Source organism: Heterocephalus glaber, unplaced genomic scaffold (assembly GCF_053883595.1).
Source record: "Heterocephalus glaber isolate CG9 unplaced genomic scaffold, H.glaber_assembly_v1.0 deba00001720, whole genome shotgun sequence".
Taxonomy (NCBI): Eukaryota; Metazoa; Chordata; class Mammalia; order Rodentia; family Bathyergidae; genus Heterocephalus; species Heterocephalus glaber.
The window spans coordinates 11,608,759-11,629,780 of record NW_028258433.1 but is presented as its reverse complement, the minus strand read 5'-3'; the positions used below and the strand labels follow the sequence as shown (position 1 = coordinate 11,629,780).

The 21,022-nt window shown below is 39.8% G+C and overlaps 1 protein-coding gene across 1 annotated transcript; it reads left to right on the top strand.

Moving 5' to 3' along the window:
* The first annotated feature begins 693 nt into the window (after positions 1-693).
* Positions 694-20,899, top strand: Stoml3 (stomatin like 3). Its single transcript, XM_004874057.3, has 7 exons — positions 694-894; positions 11,642-11,745; positions 11,827-11,899; positions 14,576-14,658; positions 16,018-16,221; positions 18,046-18,180; positions 19,831-20,899. The coding sequence occupies exons 1-7, from the start codon at positions 843-845 to the stop codon at positions 20,053-20,055; spliced, it is 876 nt and encodes a 291-aa protein (XP_004874114.1). The 5' UTR covers positions 694-842; the 3' UTR covers positions 20,056-20,899.
* The last annotated feature ends 123 nt before the right edge of the window (positions 20,900-21,022 follow it).

Sequence of the window (21,022 nt, the reverse complement as noted above, 5' to 3'; positions counted from 1 at the left end):
GTGCAAAAGTGGCTAGAGAAACAAATGGGACATGGCTTTGTCCTATAGCAGTGTACTTTAAAACAAACAAACAAACAAAAACATGTGGTAGAACAAATTTGGCTGGTAAGCTCTAGTTTGTCAAGTGCTGACCTAAAGGAAGAAACAGATGTAAGCCAAATATTTATATATATGATAACATGTGCAAAGGCCCTGTGGCAAGCAGACACGTAAAGAGTTAGAGGGACTGATAGAGCAAGTAAGAGGAGAGTCATGTAAATGAGGCTTGGAAAGGAAGGAGGAACAGACTTGTAGGGTCCCATAGAACAATAAAAAGTTTTGTGTACCACATTAACAATTGATCAGCGTGGATTATTTTAAGCAGGATAATGACATGACTAGATTGGAGATTTAAAAGTTCTTTCACTGGTGTACACTGAATCAGTTAGATTAAATTTCCTTTTATAGAAGATAGGAATGGATATATTTGCTTTGTGTAGCAGACACTTCATTGTGGTGAACAAATTATACGAGATACATAGAAGTGATTTAAAATATATAAATGGTACAGAAAATTACATTGTGATATTTTATAAGAAGCAATTCCATGAGGTCTTTTGAATTTTCTCTGTGACCAAAGACAGTGTGAACTCTTGAAAGAAATGCTTTTGTTTACACTGCCAGACTTCCTTCACCAAGGTGACTACTCCTCCGGGTGTTCACTGAGCAGAAGGAACTTCCCTCCCTCCATCAAGCCTTCCTATCTTCCCCTCTCCCAAGCCCATCCGGATTGCTGTGGGCAGCCCAGGCTTGGCTGGAAACCCATGAAAATCTACCAAGTATAAAAACTTCTTGAGAATGAGATGGATTCTGGAGTGGCTTCACCTGAGAAGCAAGATAAAGAGAATTTAGTGGGTAAGTTCCTTTGTCTTCCGTTTTATATACATACTAAACAAAGTGAGTGTTGAAGCATTAGAGAGAGTTATAGAGTAAGCACATACTATACTCACTGAAATTGGATTCCATTTCATTTAGCATCCAGTATTTTTTATTTACTGCTTATTTGCTTCTTACACAGCAGTCTACTTGCTATTTTTCTTCGTTTTGAGATGGAATTGTTTCTTGTATATCTTTTTTCACATTCCATAGCAAATATATGTTGAACAAGTTGATTTTTCTCCGCCTTGAAGTATATCAGATGACACTATAATTAAGAAAAATGTTGGCTTGAACTTCATGTTTGATAAATGGAGAAAAGTTGAGAAAAATAAAACTTGGCTCAGAAGTACCAACTACTGCCCTCAATACGAATGACTGTTACGTACTAGAAAGCATTTTACTTGCATTACGTTTTTAAATCTTACAATAATTCTGATGTAGATCCTCCAATAACTTCATTTTAAGCAGTCTTACAGAGACTAAAAACTTGCTGAAGGTGCAGAAAGTGATGGTGATAGTGTGAGTGTGATCTAATTTGTGCTGTATACTTCAAGTTGCTAAAAGTCATAGTACACATTGAAAATTGAGAACATGTTTGATTTAATTCATTTATAAAAGAAATATTAAACATGTCAAGACATTTACCTGAATTGGAAGAGAATTTGTTTCTATTGGAGTAGGCATAGCAGTATTGACATGCAGGAGGTAATAAATCTCATTTGAAAATGCAAGTGTGAGGTCTTTTCGAGGGTATCCTTTATCATCTTTTTAAATAAGAAGTTTCATGAGACATTTTAGTTTCTCTTTTAAAAGATTAAGATAGCACTTGGCAGATAGCATGGTTTAAACTGCAATTATCAGTGAGGTTTTTGCAAAGCCTCATAACTTTTCTTGGTTTTGAATTTTTAATATATTGAAAATCGTGCACTGTCGCAGAACAAAGCAAACAGAACCAGGCTTGTATTTCACAATTTGATTTCCAGTGATTTGAGAACTTTGTGAGAAATGGAATATCGACCATTCTCTGGGATTTAGGGAATAAATTTGCCCTGACTCTTCTCCAACTTGGATACATTAACAAGACAATGTTATTTGTTCTTTAAGCGGCTCAGAGATTTCCATTCCCAAACAGTGAGAGAATTATATGAATAGCTGAGTCTTTGTACCACCTCCAGCAGGCGTCTTATGTGGTAAGTGTGCAGCTGGCAAGCACCAGCTATTGAAATCCTCTTAAGTGCACCCCTAACTCTAAATTCATGACATCACATGTGTAAATTAAAATCATTTGGTCCTGGAGGCCTATTTACGAGGAGGAAATGCTATGAATCAGGGCTCCCTTTCCCCACAATTGTTAAACATTTGCTAGCACATCACTACTTACTAGCTTCTGTCATTCTCTCCTGCTTTCTTCTTCCTAAACAGGTAAAGTGAAGGTAATTAGAATCTACATTGCCTAAATTATAGATGTTCTTGTCAACATTAGTATGCAAAAGAATCCTCTTAGGAAACTTGTTAAAATGAGGACTCCTGGTCCCTCCCCAAAGAAATTCTAGTATTCTAGGTCTGGCTGGGCTTGAGATTTTTGCTTCCAAACCAGCTCCTAAGAGTTGGTGAAGTTGTCAGACTGAGATCACACTTTAAGTAGTGCTGTATTTCTTTTCAGCAATTCTGCACTTTCCTGAAAACTGTTCTTTGAAGTAAACTGTGTGCTTATTTCAGAGAAAAAGACTAGGGGAAAATGAACTAGAGATGATGAAGAGATAGTGTTTACCCCTAGGACTCGACTTTAGACTTTGTTTGATCCACATAGTCCTTGATTCTCTATAGAAAGAACCAAGGAGTTGCTAAAGTGTGCTGACAGGATTGGAAGAGGATAGAGAGCATTGTTACCACTTAGTCCCCAAACCCGGGGAAGGTGATTGCCCTCACTCCACACCCTTTATTTTCTTCCTGGGAAGGATTTGTTTTTTCTTGTTCTGGAAACACAAGGAACATTTTTACTCGACATATTTTTAAAATTTACTTTAAAAATTATAAATGTATCAAAATTAAGAAAGTTCAGAATCATAAACATAAAAAATTAAGAAAGCTCAGAACCACTATATTTCCACCACTCAGAAATAACCACTGTATATGCAGGCATGGTGGCACACACTTGTAAAACCAGCACTTGGGAGGCTGAGGCAGGAGGATTGGCATGAGTTAAAGGCCAGCCTGGCTACATAGACCCTGTTGCCAAAAAAACCCAAACAAACAAATAACCACTATTTGTAGCTTGAATAAACCACTGTTCACTAATTTTTTACCAAGTTTCTTTTTATGTATCTATTTCTAATTGGGATCCTACTTGCTATATAATTTTATATCCTTCTATTTTTTCTCTTAACTGATGATTTTCCTATGCTTCCATAAACTTTAAAAAATTATTAATAGGGGCCGGGGATTTGGCTCAGTGGCACCACGCCTGCCTTGCAAGCGCAAGGTCCTGAGTTCGATCCCTGGTACTGCAAAAAAAAAAAAAAATTAATAATATGATATTGTGTGGATGGATCATGCATGGTTCACTTAATTATTTTTCCATTGTTATACTTCAGCATGTTTTTTATTTACCACATGATAACTATCATGAGAATGTTTGAGTATAAATCTTTTTTGGTGCCGCTGGGGGTGGATACCAGGGCATCTTCACACATGTCAGGCAAATGCTGTAGCACTGAGCTGTGTCCCCAGCCCCTGGGCATAAATCTTAAGGGCAAAGTATTTGTGCTTGTGGCTAGCAATGCTGTCATTTCAAACAAAGAATTGAAAGTGAGTGGAGCATGGGGACAGAGGAGAATGATGCAAGAAAAACATTTTCTCTTTATTTTCTTCTCATAATGATGTGGGGGTGAGGGTACAGTAAGGCACAAAGTATGAAGGAGAACATGCAAGGGCATATGGTTCTCAGGTTAATTGACTCTCTTGAGAGAAAACAGTGTCTCATCTGATGGATCATTATTTCCACACAAGAATATTCAAACAGATCCAAATATCTATGTTGCTGAGCCTCATTCTGATACTTCAAAGTGGGAAAAAGTGTACCCTTCACTATTCATTTGGCATCCACTGTGGTTCATGAGGTGGCAACATAAATAAGATACCTGCTTTCAAAGCACTAATAATTTATAGGGAACACAAAGAAATTAGCTCAGAATGACAAAGAACTATGAAAGGTGATGATAGTGGGTGTATAGAAAGTCAAAAGAAGAGCAGCCAAGAGTAGGGGTGAGAGTTACAGAGAAACAACTTCCTAGAGGAGGAAGATGTCTGAGCTGAGCCAAGAGGCTGGATGACAGGGAGAAGGAGGGACCAGAGAATACAGAGGGCTGCACAAAAGATGTGTGAAGACATGAATGGTTTTCTGCATTATTCATGGGTGTCTTGGCTCTCTTGTTGGAGTCACTTTGCCCTTAAATGGAGACCATCGAAAGCTTTGGCACCTAAAAATCTGAAGGCCCCATGTGCTGAGAGACATGTGTCTGGTCTGAGTGGCAGGCTTGGGAGTTGCTGCTGAGTTCAGCTGCTGGAAATGAGAATCCTCTTGAGAAAGCTGCTGGGCAAGACTCTGGTGGTGGTGTTGGGCGTTGTCATGAATTAAGACACACGGGGCTTGAATTGTGTTGGCAACACTAAAATTCTTAAGCTGAATGGTGGATGTAGGTATCAAATCTATTCCTTTTCCAACCTTTTGAATGTTCTATCTCAAAATATATCTTAAGTAAATCTTTAAGAAAAGAGCAAATGGTAAAAAGGAACTCAGTATAAAATATGTTGTAAAGTTCATGTAAGTAGGCACCGATCATTGTTCTGGAGTTGAAATGTAAATCCGATGGTCTAGAAGGCTCTCAGGACAGGGGAATATTGTACTTGAAGGTTTATCATGAATAATAACATCACCACCCAGTTCTGATTTAGTAGTTCTGCAAAGGTATCTCTATTTTCTTTTTTTAAGGTTTCAAATGCTATCTCAAAGAGTTTATAATGTCATTTGCCAGATTACTTTAGCAGGTAAAAATCCTCAGGGGTCTAAATGTTTCACTGTATATTATTGAAAATGCATTTCTTGCACATACAGAAGAGTCATTACCCTATGGAGAGAAAGAGAGTAGGTCAGTGGTTGCCAAGGGCTGAGGGGATGGGAGAGTGGGGAAAGGCTGCTGATGGCATGGGAACTGGTCTGGAATGAGACAGTGGTGATGGTTGTTCAACATTGTGAATGTACTCAAAACCTCAGAATCACACAACTTTAGTTACTTTTATTGTACATGAATTATAGCTCAATAAACAAGCAAGGAAGAGTTTATTTACATCTGTTGTAACAGAGGCTGAATCAACTTGCCAGAGACAAAGGATGGTGGGGATTTTAAAGGCTGAGGTGAGCCAGGAGAAAATGCCTGGAGGAACTTGGTGGGAGGCCATCTACCATGTGTGTTTACTAATGTATTTCTCCTGTCTTCATGGCAGGAGGTAGCTTTACAACTTGGAGAAAGGTGCCCATCCAAGTTAGGCTTCTATTTCCCACAGAAACTGGGAGATACAGGCCTATCTTCCTTGATGCTTGTGTTCCAAAGGATAGCTTCTAAGTCCTTGAGAAAGATAGTCTCAGGTTATAGAACTGGGAAGAGAATTTTTAAAAGATTCTAATGTCAAAGGGACATAGAAAGAATTCACAAGCCAGGCGTGATAGTGCACACCTGTAATCTCAGCACTCAGAAGGCTGAGGCAAGAGGATTGCTCAGAGTTTGAGGGCAGTCTGGGCTACATAGTGAGTTCAAGGCCAGCCTGAACTACGGAGGGAGACCCTGTCTCAAAAAAAAAAAAAAATTCACAGTGACAAATTTTCTAAAGAATATTCTCCAAGAAAACGATAGTCAAGGGCCTAGAGCAAAAAAAAAAGAAGCCTGTCAAAGGTCGAGTCAAGCTGAGGGCTCTAAGGCCATCTTGGTCAAAGCTCACCTCTGAAGAATGCTAGGCCATTGAAGGATGATGAGAAGGCCTCATCGTATGACTCATGATTCCTTACATGTATTATTTCCTCTTAATTCTCAAGTTAGCTATTGTTGCCATCCTACAGAGGAGGAAACCAAGATGTAAGCAAGTTAAGTGACTTATGAGATGACATGTGGCTTCAAAGTGGAGTTGTCTGGCTCAGAAGGTGAGATCCACTGACTCTAGGCCTGCATTGCCTGACTCCAGTCTGCCCACAGGCTGGCTCTGCCATAGGCTTTTTACTCTCTTCTTTCTGAGAATGTAGCACAAGCTGTAAATTTTTCATCCTCAGAACTGGCTAATGTACTCTGGCTTTTATGTGAGTTATATGACATACACACAGTAAAGGGCACAAGTTCTAAGCGCTTGGCTTGGGAGACTGACTGTGCAAATGGACAGTGACCAGACTGTGTATGAAAACAGTGCTCTGAACAACAACCTGCAGCAACTTGCCCAAGAAACCAATCCCGTTGGATTGGATCAACAACCCCAGAAGACAGCCTCCAACATGTCAGACTTGCAGGAGGTAGATTGCTGTCTCTAGCAACAATCCAGGAAGCTAGACAACAACTTTTGTAAGAATCAGCCCCAAATGGCCAGGACTCAATTAATGACTTACAGCTTCCCTAACTTTTATCCCTGTTTCCAACTTAGAACCAACCAGAGAAAACCAAATACAGCCCCTAACTAGTCCCCACAGAACGCCCCACTCCTGGTTAGCCTGCTTGCAGCTTTTCCATACCAGCCACCCCCGTAGGACACTCTTGAGCCTTCCCTACTTTCCACTATATCATTTCACCACTCCTGTGCCTGCTCAAAAACAAGTGATGCTGGCTTACTCCTTGCTTTAGCAAGTTCTGAATAAATAGCTTTTGCTTTTCACATTTGATTGGCCTTACTTATTTCCTCAATGTGTAGAAGTGTATGTAATCAACACAGACAGGTCCAGCATCCCCAAAGTCTCTCTTATGTCCCTCCCCAGTTAATACTTCAACTACCAACAACCCCACTATCCAGAGATAGCTACTCCTATGACTTCAGTCATAGTAGCTTGTTGTCATTTAATAAATCACACACTCTAAGCCAAATCTTATACATGGAATGAGAAAGTAGGTACTCTTGGATGTGGCTTGTTTCACCTGATGTCACATCCATGAGATTCATCCACATTTTGCAGATGGCAGTAGTTTTATCCTTTTGCTTGCTGAGTAATACTCCTTGGTATGAATATATCACAACTTTTTTTATTCATCTGACTGTGGAGAGATTTGGTTGATTTTTCATTTCTTGCCTTTTATGAATAAGATGGCAATGAATGTTTTTGGACATGTTTTTTACCGTCAGCTCATTTCTCTCAGGTACCATTTACCAGTTGAATCATACTGATTCAAACAGTAGGTATGTGTCTAGCTTTAGTAGATACTTCTGAATAGGTTTTTGGCTGATCCTACCAATGTGTCTTCCCAGTAGCATATGTGAGCACGCTATAATCTTGGTAAAACATGGTATTGTTAGTCTGTAATGTTTGCTTTCTGGGAACTGTGTATCAGTATCTCAGTTGTGGTTTTCACTTTCATTTCCCTAATGTGTAATTTGCATGATTCTATTCTGGTGTTTAAAAATGTTATAATACCTAAATTACTTTTTCTAGTGAATAGTACTATAATAATACTATAATAATACTATTTTTCTTCTAACTAGTACTATATACATGCCTGTGATCAAATATTTTATGAGTGTTACCTAACATTTAAATGCCGTAGATCAAGCCAAAGTTGGAAAATAAACAACCAAGTCACTTAGCCTCTTTTATTTACTATGATTCATTTCTAGTTCTAATATTATCCAGGGGAGGCTAGAGATTTGGAATATTCTTCCCACTTTCATCCTTGTGAAAGAACCAAATGCTTCCTTGAGTGTTTATTCCAGGGCCTGAAGGGTATTTGAGACTCTGAAGCACAAAGTGTGGTACCTCAGTGCGAGTAACAGTGCTCAGGGGCACGCCTTGCCAAGTGAAGCTTGGTTATGCCTTCCTTCTGAAGTCAGGAAAGGCAGACAATTAGTCTGTAGAACTTGTGGTTGCCTTAGAGGGAGAATAAGATGGTGATGAAAACAACAATCAAGAAGTTCTGATTGCAAATGAAGGGTTGGCCTTAGTCATCTCAAAGTCTCTCAAGCTTCTGGGTCTTTCTCCTTTGTCAGTGGCTCTGGGCCTCAGGTTCCTATGTCATGGCTCTAAGTTTCCCTTTCATTTTTAAAGGAAGGTGTTGGCTAAGCATTCTTCTGTTCTTTTTCATAGCCATGAACACAAGGAAGTCTCTACTTACTTCCTGAGCTGTAGACCTCCTAGAAGTAAGCATAACAAAGTACTGATCAGTGATATTTATCCCTATTGTCTCTTTTCCCTCCTGGACTTGAAGTCTTGATGGCAAGTCCCACATCTTATTCTCCTTAGAGCTAGCTTTAGAGCTAGCAGTGTCTGGCATGTAGTTGGTAGCGTATTTGTTAAACGAATTACTGAGAAATTAGGGGCAATTTCTGGAAGGCAGCAAAAGCCAGTTCTCTAGCAGGAGTAAGCATATAGAATGGCTTTATAATTTAAGTGACAGTTGTCCACAGAAAATACCTATTTGTGGATTTGGCTACACCAGATGATTAGATGTGGTCAGGGCTTAGGTTTTTCTTCCCATCAGCCTCAAGAAAAGAGTCTGGCAGGAGCCTTGTACAAATTGACAGGAAGGCAGTATGGGAAATTTCTGAAGGTCTTTTGTAACTGAAAAAAAAACCCCATTTCTTGGGCCGGGGATTTAGCTTGGTGGCACTGTGCAGGCCTCACAAGCAAGCTCAGGGTCCTGAGTTCGATCCCCAGCACTGCAAAAAAAAAAAAAAAATTCCTCTGAGCCAGAACTGTAATCCTCAAATGCAGGTCTCAGCACAGCATCCTGGTCTTAAGTATAGGATGGACACCAGAGGGAAAGCTTGCAAAGCAGCATTTTGTGGTCTCAGTCCTGAGGGCTGAAAGAGCTCGGGACACTGAGCTACAGATCCTTCAAGGAGGCTGACAGTTGTACTCACTGTCCCACTGTAAACAGCAGCTAATGACACCCATCAGTTCTCAGTGAAGCTGGTGGACTTGGTGACTCTAATCGAGTGTAAATCTTGGATGGTTTTCATCTCTCTTTTCTTTCTCAGCATGCTTAGTACAACAGACCCCAGTCTGCTGCCCACATGTAATGATGCAAAGGTGAGGTCGGAGAGGAGCTCCTGCTCGTCAGGGAAGTTTGTGACAAAAATTCTTCATATGGCTTGGTGTTAAGCCTGAGACTAGTTTGAAAATGTGTAAGGCATGGCACAGGGCAAAAGTGTAGATTGTATCTTCCTTGGAATTCCAGTTGCTTGTGCATGCTGTACTGAAAACATCAGGTCCCAGAATCCCCCAAGGTGTCTGAATATCAAATATGGCAGTGTCAGCAGGCAGAAACACACCAAGGTGGCAAAATCAGGTTGCCTTCTGAGTACTTTAAAAAAGATTTTAGGGCCGGGGATTTAGCTCAGTGGTTTTGCTGCCTGCTTCGCAAGCGCAAGACCCGAGTTTGATCTCCAGTACCAAAAAAAAAAATTTTTAATACTAAATCATGCATCTAAACGTACTTTTCACCTCTCAGAATATAACAATCAAGAAGTCTAACATAATTTCAGGAGGATATGACTTGTGGAAAAAGGCATATGTGTCCTGTGGGTGAGGGTGCAGGTTGGTATCAACTCCTTGAAGGACATTTACCATCTATCAGAATGACAAATATTAATCCCTTCTGCTTAACATATCCACTGCCAGGAATTTATCCTACATAAGTAAGTACATAAAAACAGACATTTAGAAACATTCATTATAACAATGTTTGTCCAAGAGCAAAAGCTTAGAACTTGCCTAAATATTCAAAAGTACAAACAAAGAGCACAATAAAGGATGGATAGAACAAGACAAATGGGAAGAGGGAAAGGGTCCTGGAGACCAAGGGTGAGAGAAGAGGGGGAAGGGAAGGAGGGAAAATAAGTAGAATAAAGCTATGCCATGTACAAGAACCTAATAATCTCAATAACTTTAAAGATTATATGTCATAAACCTGAAATAGGATTAATAATATCAACGAGAGTGAAAATGATGAAAGGGGATTTAGAGCAGGAGGAAAGGGGATTATAAAAAAAGAATCCAGATGTATGATGTATATGTACCTACTCCCCTAGATGATTGTCAACAGCATGATTTGCAAACACATACTTATGAAAGGAAATTAGGTCCCAGTGAAATGGATTGGTGGTGATGGATTTGAAGTGGTATCATTTGGTGTTAGTGATGCTGACAGTTGGGCAAGGAAAAGACCATCATGACCCAAGTCTCCAGCCTGGGCAATCAGATGAATGTTCAAGGAATACTTGAGATATAGGCACCATATGGTATTTGTAGGATTCCTTAGGTGGCGATATCTAGAAGTATAGTGTTACCTAGTAGTTCTGGTGTTCATGTGGGGAATGTGACTTAATTGGGAGACATGTAGGGAGAACAGGGTGGGGGGCACTTGTATCAAGATTTTAGGAAAATATATATTTATCAGTAAGGCACATACAAGCCCGGTTAACACAGCCTTGTTTGTAAAAGCAATGAGAAGGGAATATAGAATGAGGATTAAAAAAGAGGTAAAATGGTAAATATGAAGAATTCTAAAACTAGGCAGCTTGACATGCATGTTTTACCAACAAAAATCCTGAGACTTGAGAAATTATGTATTGATACGACTAAAATTTTTAGGTGGTTGAGGCAGGACTTGAACTCAATTCTGTCTTACTGCATGGCAGTATTTATTAAGCCAAATCCTCCTACTATCATAATGTATTATCAACAAAAAGACATCTAATGTGATGAACCAACACTACTGAGTTCCATGAAAAGTCATTAATGTCAAATATCAAGATCTGACAAATCCCTGGAATTCCTATCCAAATATAAAGCAGGGTAATAGTAATAATGTGTGTTTACTAATGCAGATGTCAATGCATGGGTCAGAAGGAATATAAAATTAATTTCTTTTTAGTCCTCATCAAATCTTCCAAGGTAGGTAACTTTTGGATTCCCATTCTAGAAATGAAGAAAGGGAGACCTAGAGAGACTGTTAAGGTCAAACAGTTGATAAATGAAGGTACTGACACAGAAACTCATACCTAAAGGCTCTTCAAAATGTTTTTCCACGTGCTACATTGTCTCCTTCTCAGGATAATAGTGCCTACCGATCTACTTTGGGGGTCATTTTGAATTTCACCTGGAGAATTTATGGGGCCCATGAATGTGATTGCTCTAGTACAGATGGTCCCTAGATTACATTCTGAGAAACATTATTTTACGTGTTTTGAGAATAATATACATGTCAGCCCAATAGAAATATAGTGGAAAGAATTGCTGTTTGTTACTCTGAAATATCTTGAAAGGGATAGATCAATTTTAATTTCTAAAAACAGGAAATACCATTTGTGTGTGTGTGCACGTGTGTTTAACTGCATTCGTGAGTTTGAGTGAATTTAGGTTTCCTTCTCTGTAGCATCAAGTTTGACCAGCTGTCTGGACAAATTCCTCACATATTCAGCACCATGGCTTTTCTAGGAATCACATCATTTACAGGCTTACTTCTTTCTCACTTCTTAGGCATCAACAAAAACCGGCTTGGTGTATGTGGCTGGATTCTGTTTTCTCTTTCTTTCCTGTTGATGATTATTACCTTTCCCATCTCCATATGGATGTGCTTGAAGGTAACACCCTGGGAAGTATATGGGGCTCTCCAAATAAGCTGAGGAGCCATTAAGACTAAATGCTGTCACTTAATCTCTCAGATCATTAAGGAGTATGAACGTGCTGTTGTATTCCGACTGGGACGCATCCAAGCTGATAAAGCCAAGGGACCAGGTATGACACTGTGGCTGCCCCTGTCACAGATCATGGGTACCTCTTACTACTGCTTCAATCACCAATACTCTTCCTGGCAGCGCCTATGGAGAGTCAAAGAAAGATCATCAGAGCTCGAGCCCCCGCCTCTCTGTACAGTGGAAGGACGTTGTCATGTTTTGCAAGTTAGTGGGAATGGCCAGCAGTGTGACAGTTTAGAAACCTGAACCTGTTTCCTAACACTTCCTGTGAGAAGTCTGGTGAATGAACAATGAATGGCAGTTGCACTGCTACTTGTTATTTATTCCGGGGCTACTAAGAGCATATTGGGAGAATGAAGAGACAGTAAATGGTCCATATAGACCATTGAGTTACTCAGAAAGAGTGTTCAAAGAGCTAGATTTTTATTCTGCCTCTTTAAAAAGGACTACTGGGAAAACAAAAGATAATTTCTTCTTATTGTAAATTGATTAATAGACAGAACTGGAAACCAACGTACAACTCCTTTTGTCAAGTCCTCTGGTTCTTAAAATAAAGAACTTGAGGTCAACATAGATGTAATGATTTACTGATCATTATCCTTACAGTTGGAGGTAAAGATGAATGTTTAGGCTTTATAACACCAAATGCGGCATTTATTTCCATCTTTACAATCTTTGGAAAAAATATTTCAAATTGTCCATATTATAAAAGGATTTTGGGGGCAGGGGATTTAGCTCAGTGGTTCTGCCGCCTGCCTTGCAAGCGCAAGGATCTGAGTTCGATCTCCGGTACCAAAAACAAAAGGATTTGGGGGGAACAGGGTGAGGATGGGTGTCAGTTACTGAAACTCCCCAGAAATAAGATTTTGATTTACTATAACTTCTCTTAGTGTATGTTTAGTCGGACCCTACAAAATTATTCATGTTTGTTTTGACTTATAAGAATGATGATTAACTCTAATATTTTTGAGAAGATCTATCAAAAATTGTTTTAGAAAGTTCATGAAAAACAATGGCTATGAATTATATTTCTCTGACAAGACTTGTTTTCTGTCCCCATTTATGGTGTTCAGATACCTGTTTTGTGAAAAAGATACAAGCAACTTCCAAAGGCAAAGTCTGTAAATGAGGCTTAGCTATTTCAAGTAGTGTGACCTTAGTTGTCTAAGAATCTAAGGAAATGAGGGCAAGAATTGCTTATCAAAGATGTTCTTACGAGATTATCAAGACAGAAGTATAAGCATCATCCAACAGAGGATTAAAAGAGAAAGTTATGTCTCCCAGTCATACTCTATGTGATGGGGCTCAGATTATAAATTAAAATCAAAATAGAGCTAAGAGGGCCAGGACTTTAGCTTAGTGGCACAGTGCCTGCCTCGCAAGTGCAAGGTCCTGAGTTGTATTCCCTGTACCTCAAAAAAAAAAAAAAAATAGAGCTAAGAGAGGCAGAACAGCCATGACTTGGAGAACTCTAGGTACAAATGTATCTCTTTGAAATTAATTTTCCCTGAAGATTTCACTACTAAATGTCCCAGGATAACAACTCTCGTCATACATGTCCCTGGGGCTAATGACTTACCTCAGAATGTCATAAGGACCAGAGGGAAACAAGCCAAATTATTAATGGAAAACCCTTTTACAAATTGCTTATTATTCTGTGATAATAAAAGTATTAATGATAAGAGCTACCACTTTTTGGTCACTGTGTTTGGGGCTTTATTTCATTAGCATGTTGGTTCATGCTTTCTTTTCACTAGCTTTGTGTATGTATTAGGAAAGTGAAATTCAGAAAAGCTAGTGGACTGATTCCTACTGCAAACGCACTAACACTTCCTATTTCTCAGGGCTATGAACCTTAACTATGATGACCTGCCGCCAAAGATGAAAGAAAAGTAATCAGTAATTCTTGCCATGTCTCAGAAAGGTTTGGAGACCAAAAGAAAGAAAGCACCTGGTAGTGTTCTCTGTCATGCTATGGGCTCTTCCCATGGTACTCAAACTAAAAACTTGTTTTTGCTTTGAAGACAATAATAGTAATATAACCTTCCTGAAAATGAAAATAGATTAGTGTTCCCATCTTGTTGACAAGCATTGTAATTCTAATTCTTATAACTCCTACAGTAAAGAAAGAACAATTTTTAGGGTAATGCTAAGGTGTCAAATGAATTTTCTTATGTCCATCCTTCCTTGACAAACCCTAACCCCAACACTTCATGACTCAGAGAGGAGTAAAGACGCTTACAGTAGGGGGACACTGTTGTACTTGGACCAGAACACAGCTATGGAGAAACTGTTGATTCAGCAATGTACCATTCAGGGAATCTGAAGCCCTGTGAATATTTTAGTTCAGTAGTTTTGCAGTACAGTTGAAGATTCTGAGAATATAGATAGTCATCAATATTCAAGGGCAAAATCTATCGCTTGATATTTTTATATCGTTTTTTATTGTGTAGAAATGAATATCCATATTCTTTTAAATTAATGTCAAAAGAAGACTTGAATGAAAGTAAAAGATTTTAATTTCTAAGCAACTATTTTTCTTCAGTCACTGACTGATAGGGAGAACTCATTTTCTCCAAAGTTAGATATGCTCCAATCAAAATTTATCTGAGGAACACAGATAACTTCATGAAAATGCTGTACTATTTAGCCAGAGACTTTTTATTACAAGTATTTTCAATAGGGTAAGACATTAAATCAGTTTTCTTCTTTATAGGTTTGATCCTGATCCTGCCCTGTATAGATATATTTGTCAAAGTTGATCTTCGAACAGTTACTTGCAACATTCCTCCACAAGAGGTAAGAAATTACAGATGAGTTACTGGAAATAAAACCTATATCTTTCCTGTTCCATGGACAGCTGAAATTTTGTGTACATTTTAAAATTATATGGTGACAGATGAACTGAAGCCACCCGGGATCTGCTTGGGTTGCCCTCGTTGCTTTGGAATATACCAGGCTTTGTTTGGCAACTGAGAATGAAGGAAGTCAAGGCCAAATGCTAGAAAACTTGGAATGGCTGGGTGGGAGAAAGCCTGAGAGGAGAGATGCATTTGGCAGGGAAGCTAGGATGCAGATGACAGAGCAGAGGTTTAGGAGAGACAGGGAGGTCACTGGACTCGGGACAGTGACTGGTTATATTAAACTGTCTGTCATCTTCCAGAAGATTTTTTGGAAGTATCTACATGATTCACCTTTGGTTTTGACTTTAATTTTTTGTGTATATTTGATACAGTGAAGCCGAGTGGGTGTGGGGACAGAGCAAAGGTCGTACAGGGCTCACCTACATTTGGATTTCAAATAATAATTCTTGAAATGCTATGAGCAACTGACCAACAACAATAATTGTGGAGTAGGAAGAGGATAGAACTTATTGATAATCGGGTTACCCTCTCATAATCAAAGTGAACTAAAAAGAGAAAAAAATTGGGTAGGACCTAGGGTTGGGAAGGGCAAAGTGATGAGAAGTTAGGAAACTCAGTCAAGAAACGACAATGATGTCTCCCCATCACTGTCAGGAATGACAGGGAACTTAATGTTAGACTCATTCATGGAGCCCTTGGAAGGCTTAATGACCTAACTAGGGCTTCTCTGCTGTAGAACGGATAGTTCTAGCCTCTGTTCCCATCGTCTGCCCAGAAATCTCTCATTATCAAACTGGTTGATGCTGAGCCTCTCTATGAAGCTTGATTTTGCTATACTTGAATATAGAATGTGGTCTCTGGTGCCATCTATGTTTTCTAAGAAAAACTGCATCACCAAGTAAGATTAAAAAGTGAAAACCAAGATCACAGGTATTGTCAGGGAAGCGAGTGTTCTTTGTCTGTTAAGTGGAAGATGCTAGAGCTTCAGAAAGGCGCTACTATTACATTTCAAAATGGCAATGCTTATTCTTGCCTTCGTAAATCAAGGGCTGCTGTCTATGGGATGTAAGACTTCTCCAAGATAAAGTTACAGGTGTTGATTAGAGACCAAATCTGTGCAGAAATATTTTCATCAGGTAGGATCACATTATATTCAAGTCAGGACATGTTTTTGATGATGGCTAGCATAAATTGTCATTAATGGTTTCCTAGGGAAGAGAGCTCTTATGGCTGTCATTTTGTCAACTGCTGTGAAAGTAACATGTATGTGATTTTGCCCTCCCTCACCCTGCAGATCCTCACCAGAGACTCTGTGACTACGCAGGTGGATGGTGTTGTCTATTATAGAATCTATAGTGCTGTCTCAGCAGTGGCTAATGTCAATGATGTCCACCAAGCCACATTTCTGCTGGCTCAGACCACTCTGAGAAATGTCTTAGGCACACAGACCTTGTCCCAAATCTTAGCTGGAAGAGAAGAGATTGCCCACAGCATTCAGGTAAAGATACCAAGAACTAATAGCCTCCATCTTTAATTCGCTCATTGTAAGGGTCTGTGACTATCAGCAGTTCAGAACACTCCCTTACATGTGTGTTTGCACACTCACATACACACACAGATGCCTGCTCTGTGAGAGCAGAAGCAGTTTTTGTTTGTGATTTTGTTTGTCTGTTACCACAAGGTATACATGTACTTCAATGTCTGGATGGGAGAAGGGAACTGCAGGAACTGTATCCTTTACCCTTTTTCTTTGGAATTCAAAATTATGACCTAGCATTGAACATTTTACCCTTTTATGAGGATGTCAGAGACCGGATTTGTTTTCAGTTTTACTCCAGAAGTGCAGCATTTCACAAGTAATACTTGTATTACTAAATTGCAGTGGAATGTGAGTTAGAAGAAGATTTTTTTAGGACAGCAAAGATACCCCATGTCCGGAAATGTTAAAAATATAAAAAATACATTAACAGTAATAATTATTATCATTGAACTTGTAGTGTGTATGACCTCATCTCTTGCACATTTTAGTTTGTAAATTGCATTTCTGTATTGTCTTAAATCAATTACATTTTCTTCCTGAGCCCCCTTTTGGTAAGTTAGGACTTGAGTAGCTCTTGTTCTGTCATGTGGTCTCTTTCTTTAGGTAGTGCAAAGGCCCCAAGGTTTTATAGTTCTGAATGCAAGTCTCCCATATCATTTGTAAGAACCCCATGAGTTTTACAACTCAGATGCTTCCCATCCAAAACCAGGTCACTGGCTTCTTATGAAGTCTTACCAACTCCAAGATCCTGCAGAAATCAGACAGGTAAGGAATAACTTGCTTTGGGTGGTCAATATTTCTGCCCTCTCCTTTGGGCTCATTGTTTGTGAGCACATTGTTTCCCAACCATTCTTGACATCTCTCTCCAGGATAGACAGCAAGATGTCTTCCCTGCTTTTAAACTTTTAAAAAGGAGCAAATATACCCTTGACTTTAGGCTACTTTAAAAAAAATATTCCCTAAAAATTATGCACTAAAAAAGATGCCTTGTTTAAAAAAATATGTCTCTCTACTTATTTAACACTGGTCATGAAACAGAGGGTAAAGAAAGTAAGTACCCACTAATAATATTCACTGAATCATTTCTAAGCATGGTAGATGTGTTATATGTCTTTCCCTAAACCTCATGAAAATCCTGATGGGAAACCTGTCATAGGTGAAACATCTAAGAATCAGAGGGGTTAAGAAACTTGTGATTTACAGTTGCAAATGGCAGAGCCAGGATAAAATCCGTGTCCCTCTGAGAAGTCCATGCATTGCTCTCTGCTTGCTATCAGTGACAAGTAAATCCAGAGCCTTTGCTCAATCCAGATGGATATTACACATTTCCTGAAAGATGGTTGTAGAGTGGATTGTTCCAGTGGACCACCTATTAAAAGATTTGTCAGAATTTGTTCATGAAACCTTTGTGGGATTCACTTCAATTCCAAAAAGTGAGCCATGAGTTTGGGGAGAATTACCTTTCCAAAACAGTAGAAACTTATAGCTCATCATCTGTCCTTCCTTCCTTCCTTCCTCCCTCCCTTTCCCTCCCTCCCTCCCTCCCTCTCTCCTCTTCTTTTCCTTTCCTTTCCTTTCCTTTCCTTTCCTTTCCTTTCCTTTCCTTTCCTTTCCTTTCCTTTCCTTTCCTTTCCTTCCTTCCTTCTTTTTTGGTACCAGGGTACCAAGGATTGAACTCAGGACCTTGCACTTGCCAGGCGTGCACAGTGCCATTGAGCTACATAACTGGCCCATTTAGTTCTCTGATTAATATTTACTTTTTATAAAAATTTCTCCAAATAGACTTTGCTTGATGATGCCACTGAGCTGTGGGGGATCCAGGTGGCCCGAGTGGAAATCAAAGATGTGCGGATTCCTGTGCAGTTGCAGAGATCCATGGCCGCTGAGGCTGAGGCCACGCGGGAAGCCAGAGCTAGGGTAAGGACCACTCTGTACAGGAGGGAGAGCTGCCTCCTTCTGGGGCAGACAGGACAGAGCCTGAATGGAAGAGTAGGGTCTCTTGGTTATGGTTGTAAGAAAAGAATTTCTTGCTTGCAGATTTTCCCTTGAATTAAAAGGTGATCAACAGCATAATGTACCTTTTGGAAGCTGGGTAAGAGGTCAGTGGGATGCTTGGCAACTCGTTGCAGTTAACATTGTGAGGCCCAGCACTATTTGTGCATCAAAGTCCTAGAGAATTTAACAAAACAAAACAAGTACCCAGATGAAGTTGGTACCTGTTGTGGGCCCAGGTACCAACATCTTTATAAAACTTGTGTTTTGGAAACACCTCACTTGGTGCTTGTATTTTGAGCATCATTGGTTTAGATGTGTTAAGTATTACTGGATGTCTCAGTCAGTTTCCTCAGTGCTGAGACAAAATATTTTTGTCCCAGACCCACAGTTTAAAGGGGGAGAGGTTTATTTTGGCTCAGTTTTTGGAAGATTCAGCCTATATTCAGCTGGCTTTGAGGCAGACACAGCATGGTGGAAGTGTCCCTCTGCTGGAGGAAAACTGCTAATGTCATGGCAACCAGAAAGCAGAGAGAGAAGGGAGGTGCTGGGGAGGAGAGACCCTTCCAGACCACGCCCCCAGTGACCATCCTCTTCCAACCAGTCCTCACTTCCTAACAGCAGGTCAGCCATAGCATCCCCAGGATCCAGTCACCTTCCAAAAGTCCCACCTCTGAACTGGGAGACATTCTAGATGTAAACCAGCTCACTGGATGAAAAGGAAGTAATTACATGCAATGCAGATTAGAATCACAAAATTGAAACCTAGCCTGGCCCCAAGGGCTCTTAAAATATTGATCGGTAACTTTCATGTCTATGTAGATAGATTTCCCGAAATAGCAGACACAGAGAGCAGGAGCTTTTGTGTATTCTCTTTGGAATCTTCCTTGTGAGCAGATGAATGTTTTCTGTGCTCTCATTCCTTATTCATATTTGGTTTACCTGCTGAATTAAAGCAGCCCCTAAGTAGGGATTTGAAGAGGATGAAAGAACCATCACTTTTGCATATGAACAGTGAGCCCTGGCCAAGTTGTTCCTGGGCATTCTGGGAACCAGAAAGAGCACAGAGTGATGAAGAGAGTCCCCATGAGGTTATCAGGCTACTCCTTGTAATCGAGGGTGGCAAGAACTAGAAACAATTCTAGCATTATATGAATGAGACTAAATTGTCATCAGAATGAAGTAAAAATATCTCACATGATAAGTAAAAACAACAAAACAGCCAGTCAGAGCCCTTGAATTTCAGATATTTCTAAAAATGATTGCAGCAGTTAGGGAGACCCCAAAATGTTCTGGAACCTTCCCAGGATGGATGGACAAGTGTGTGTTTGGGTCAAATACAGTGCTTTTGTTTGTGTTTGAGAATGAAATCTAGAGACTTCTAATTTGTAAAATATCTCTCTGCGCTTTGTGCAGCCTCCTTGAATTTCTCCAATCACAATAGGATATGAAACTCTTATCCTGGCCTAAGAAGTAAGCAGAAGAAACACAGAATTAGGGCTGTAGGAGGCATCAACAGTGACCCAAAAAGGAAAGCCTTAGTCACAGTTACACATTTTATTCCTTTCATTTTAGGTCCTTGCAGCAGAAGGAGAAATGAATGCATCTAAAGCCCTGAAGTCAGCCTCCATGGTTCTGACCGAGTCCCCCATAGCCCTCCAGCTACGCTACCTACAGACCTTAACCACAGTAGCCACGGAGAAAAATTCCACAATTGTGTTTCCTCTTCCCATGAACATACTAGAGGGCATTGGTGGTACCAGCTATGATAACCACAAGAAGGTTAATGATAGAGCCTGAGGTAGCCAGTCCATTGCTTAGTGCCTGACCTGTGCTGTGGAGAAGTCAGCTGTTAGAGGCAATGAGAATTCTAGCAACGAACAAGGCATAGGAACTTCACAGCTGGAGTAGCACTAGTAGGGAAAATCTGCAGACACAACAAAAAGAAAAATAAAGCAAAACTGAGGGCTGTGTACTAGTTTTATTTTTAAGACATAATCAACCTTGCAGTACTCTTGTATAATCAATTAGTGATTATCCTGTCTTAGTAGCAGGCACTTTCTTGCAGTAGAGGAGGAAATCACTGGGTGACTATGATGGATTTCAGAATTATTTCTTGTTTTCAAAAATAAGTACCCTAGATCATTTGTAAAGTACCATAGGCCTCATATTTATACAACATAATTGCTTTACAATTCCAAAGTAATTACTTGTTATATCTCCAGTAGTTGCAATAAACCCCCTCAATGCTGCAAGTAATATCTGATTTTGATGTTAAAGACAGGATATTAGCCACAAACACGGTACCAGCCCCACAGGGCATCCTGCACTCAGCTCGGAACTGCAGCTGTCTTGGTGTACAGCACGTCCTGTTGGGACTGCTGGCCAATTCTCAGACTCCAGGCACATTTGTCAGAGGGTAGGACAAGGCACTGGAAGGCAGAAAATTCCAGTCAATTTATTTGCTCACTAGTAGGAATCCTTGTGAAAGGTTTTATTGGTTGAAACCACTGGGGAGCATCATCCTGAGGATTTCGTGTTTTCACTCTAGTAGTCCCAAGAGCTGCAAGTAATCAAGAGTTGTTTGTAGTCTGTTCCCTCTCCTAAATAACCTGATGCAAATAAAGAAGCCATAGAAAGTGAATGTGCTTTAACAGGTTATTTTGTTGCCAGGGTGGAATTTTCTTTTGATCTGTTCTGAGAGATGGGCTAGACTTTTTAAAGTTACTGTTTATTAACTGTTTTGTGTTACTCTGTGCTCAGTCTT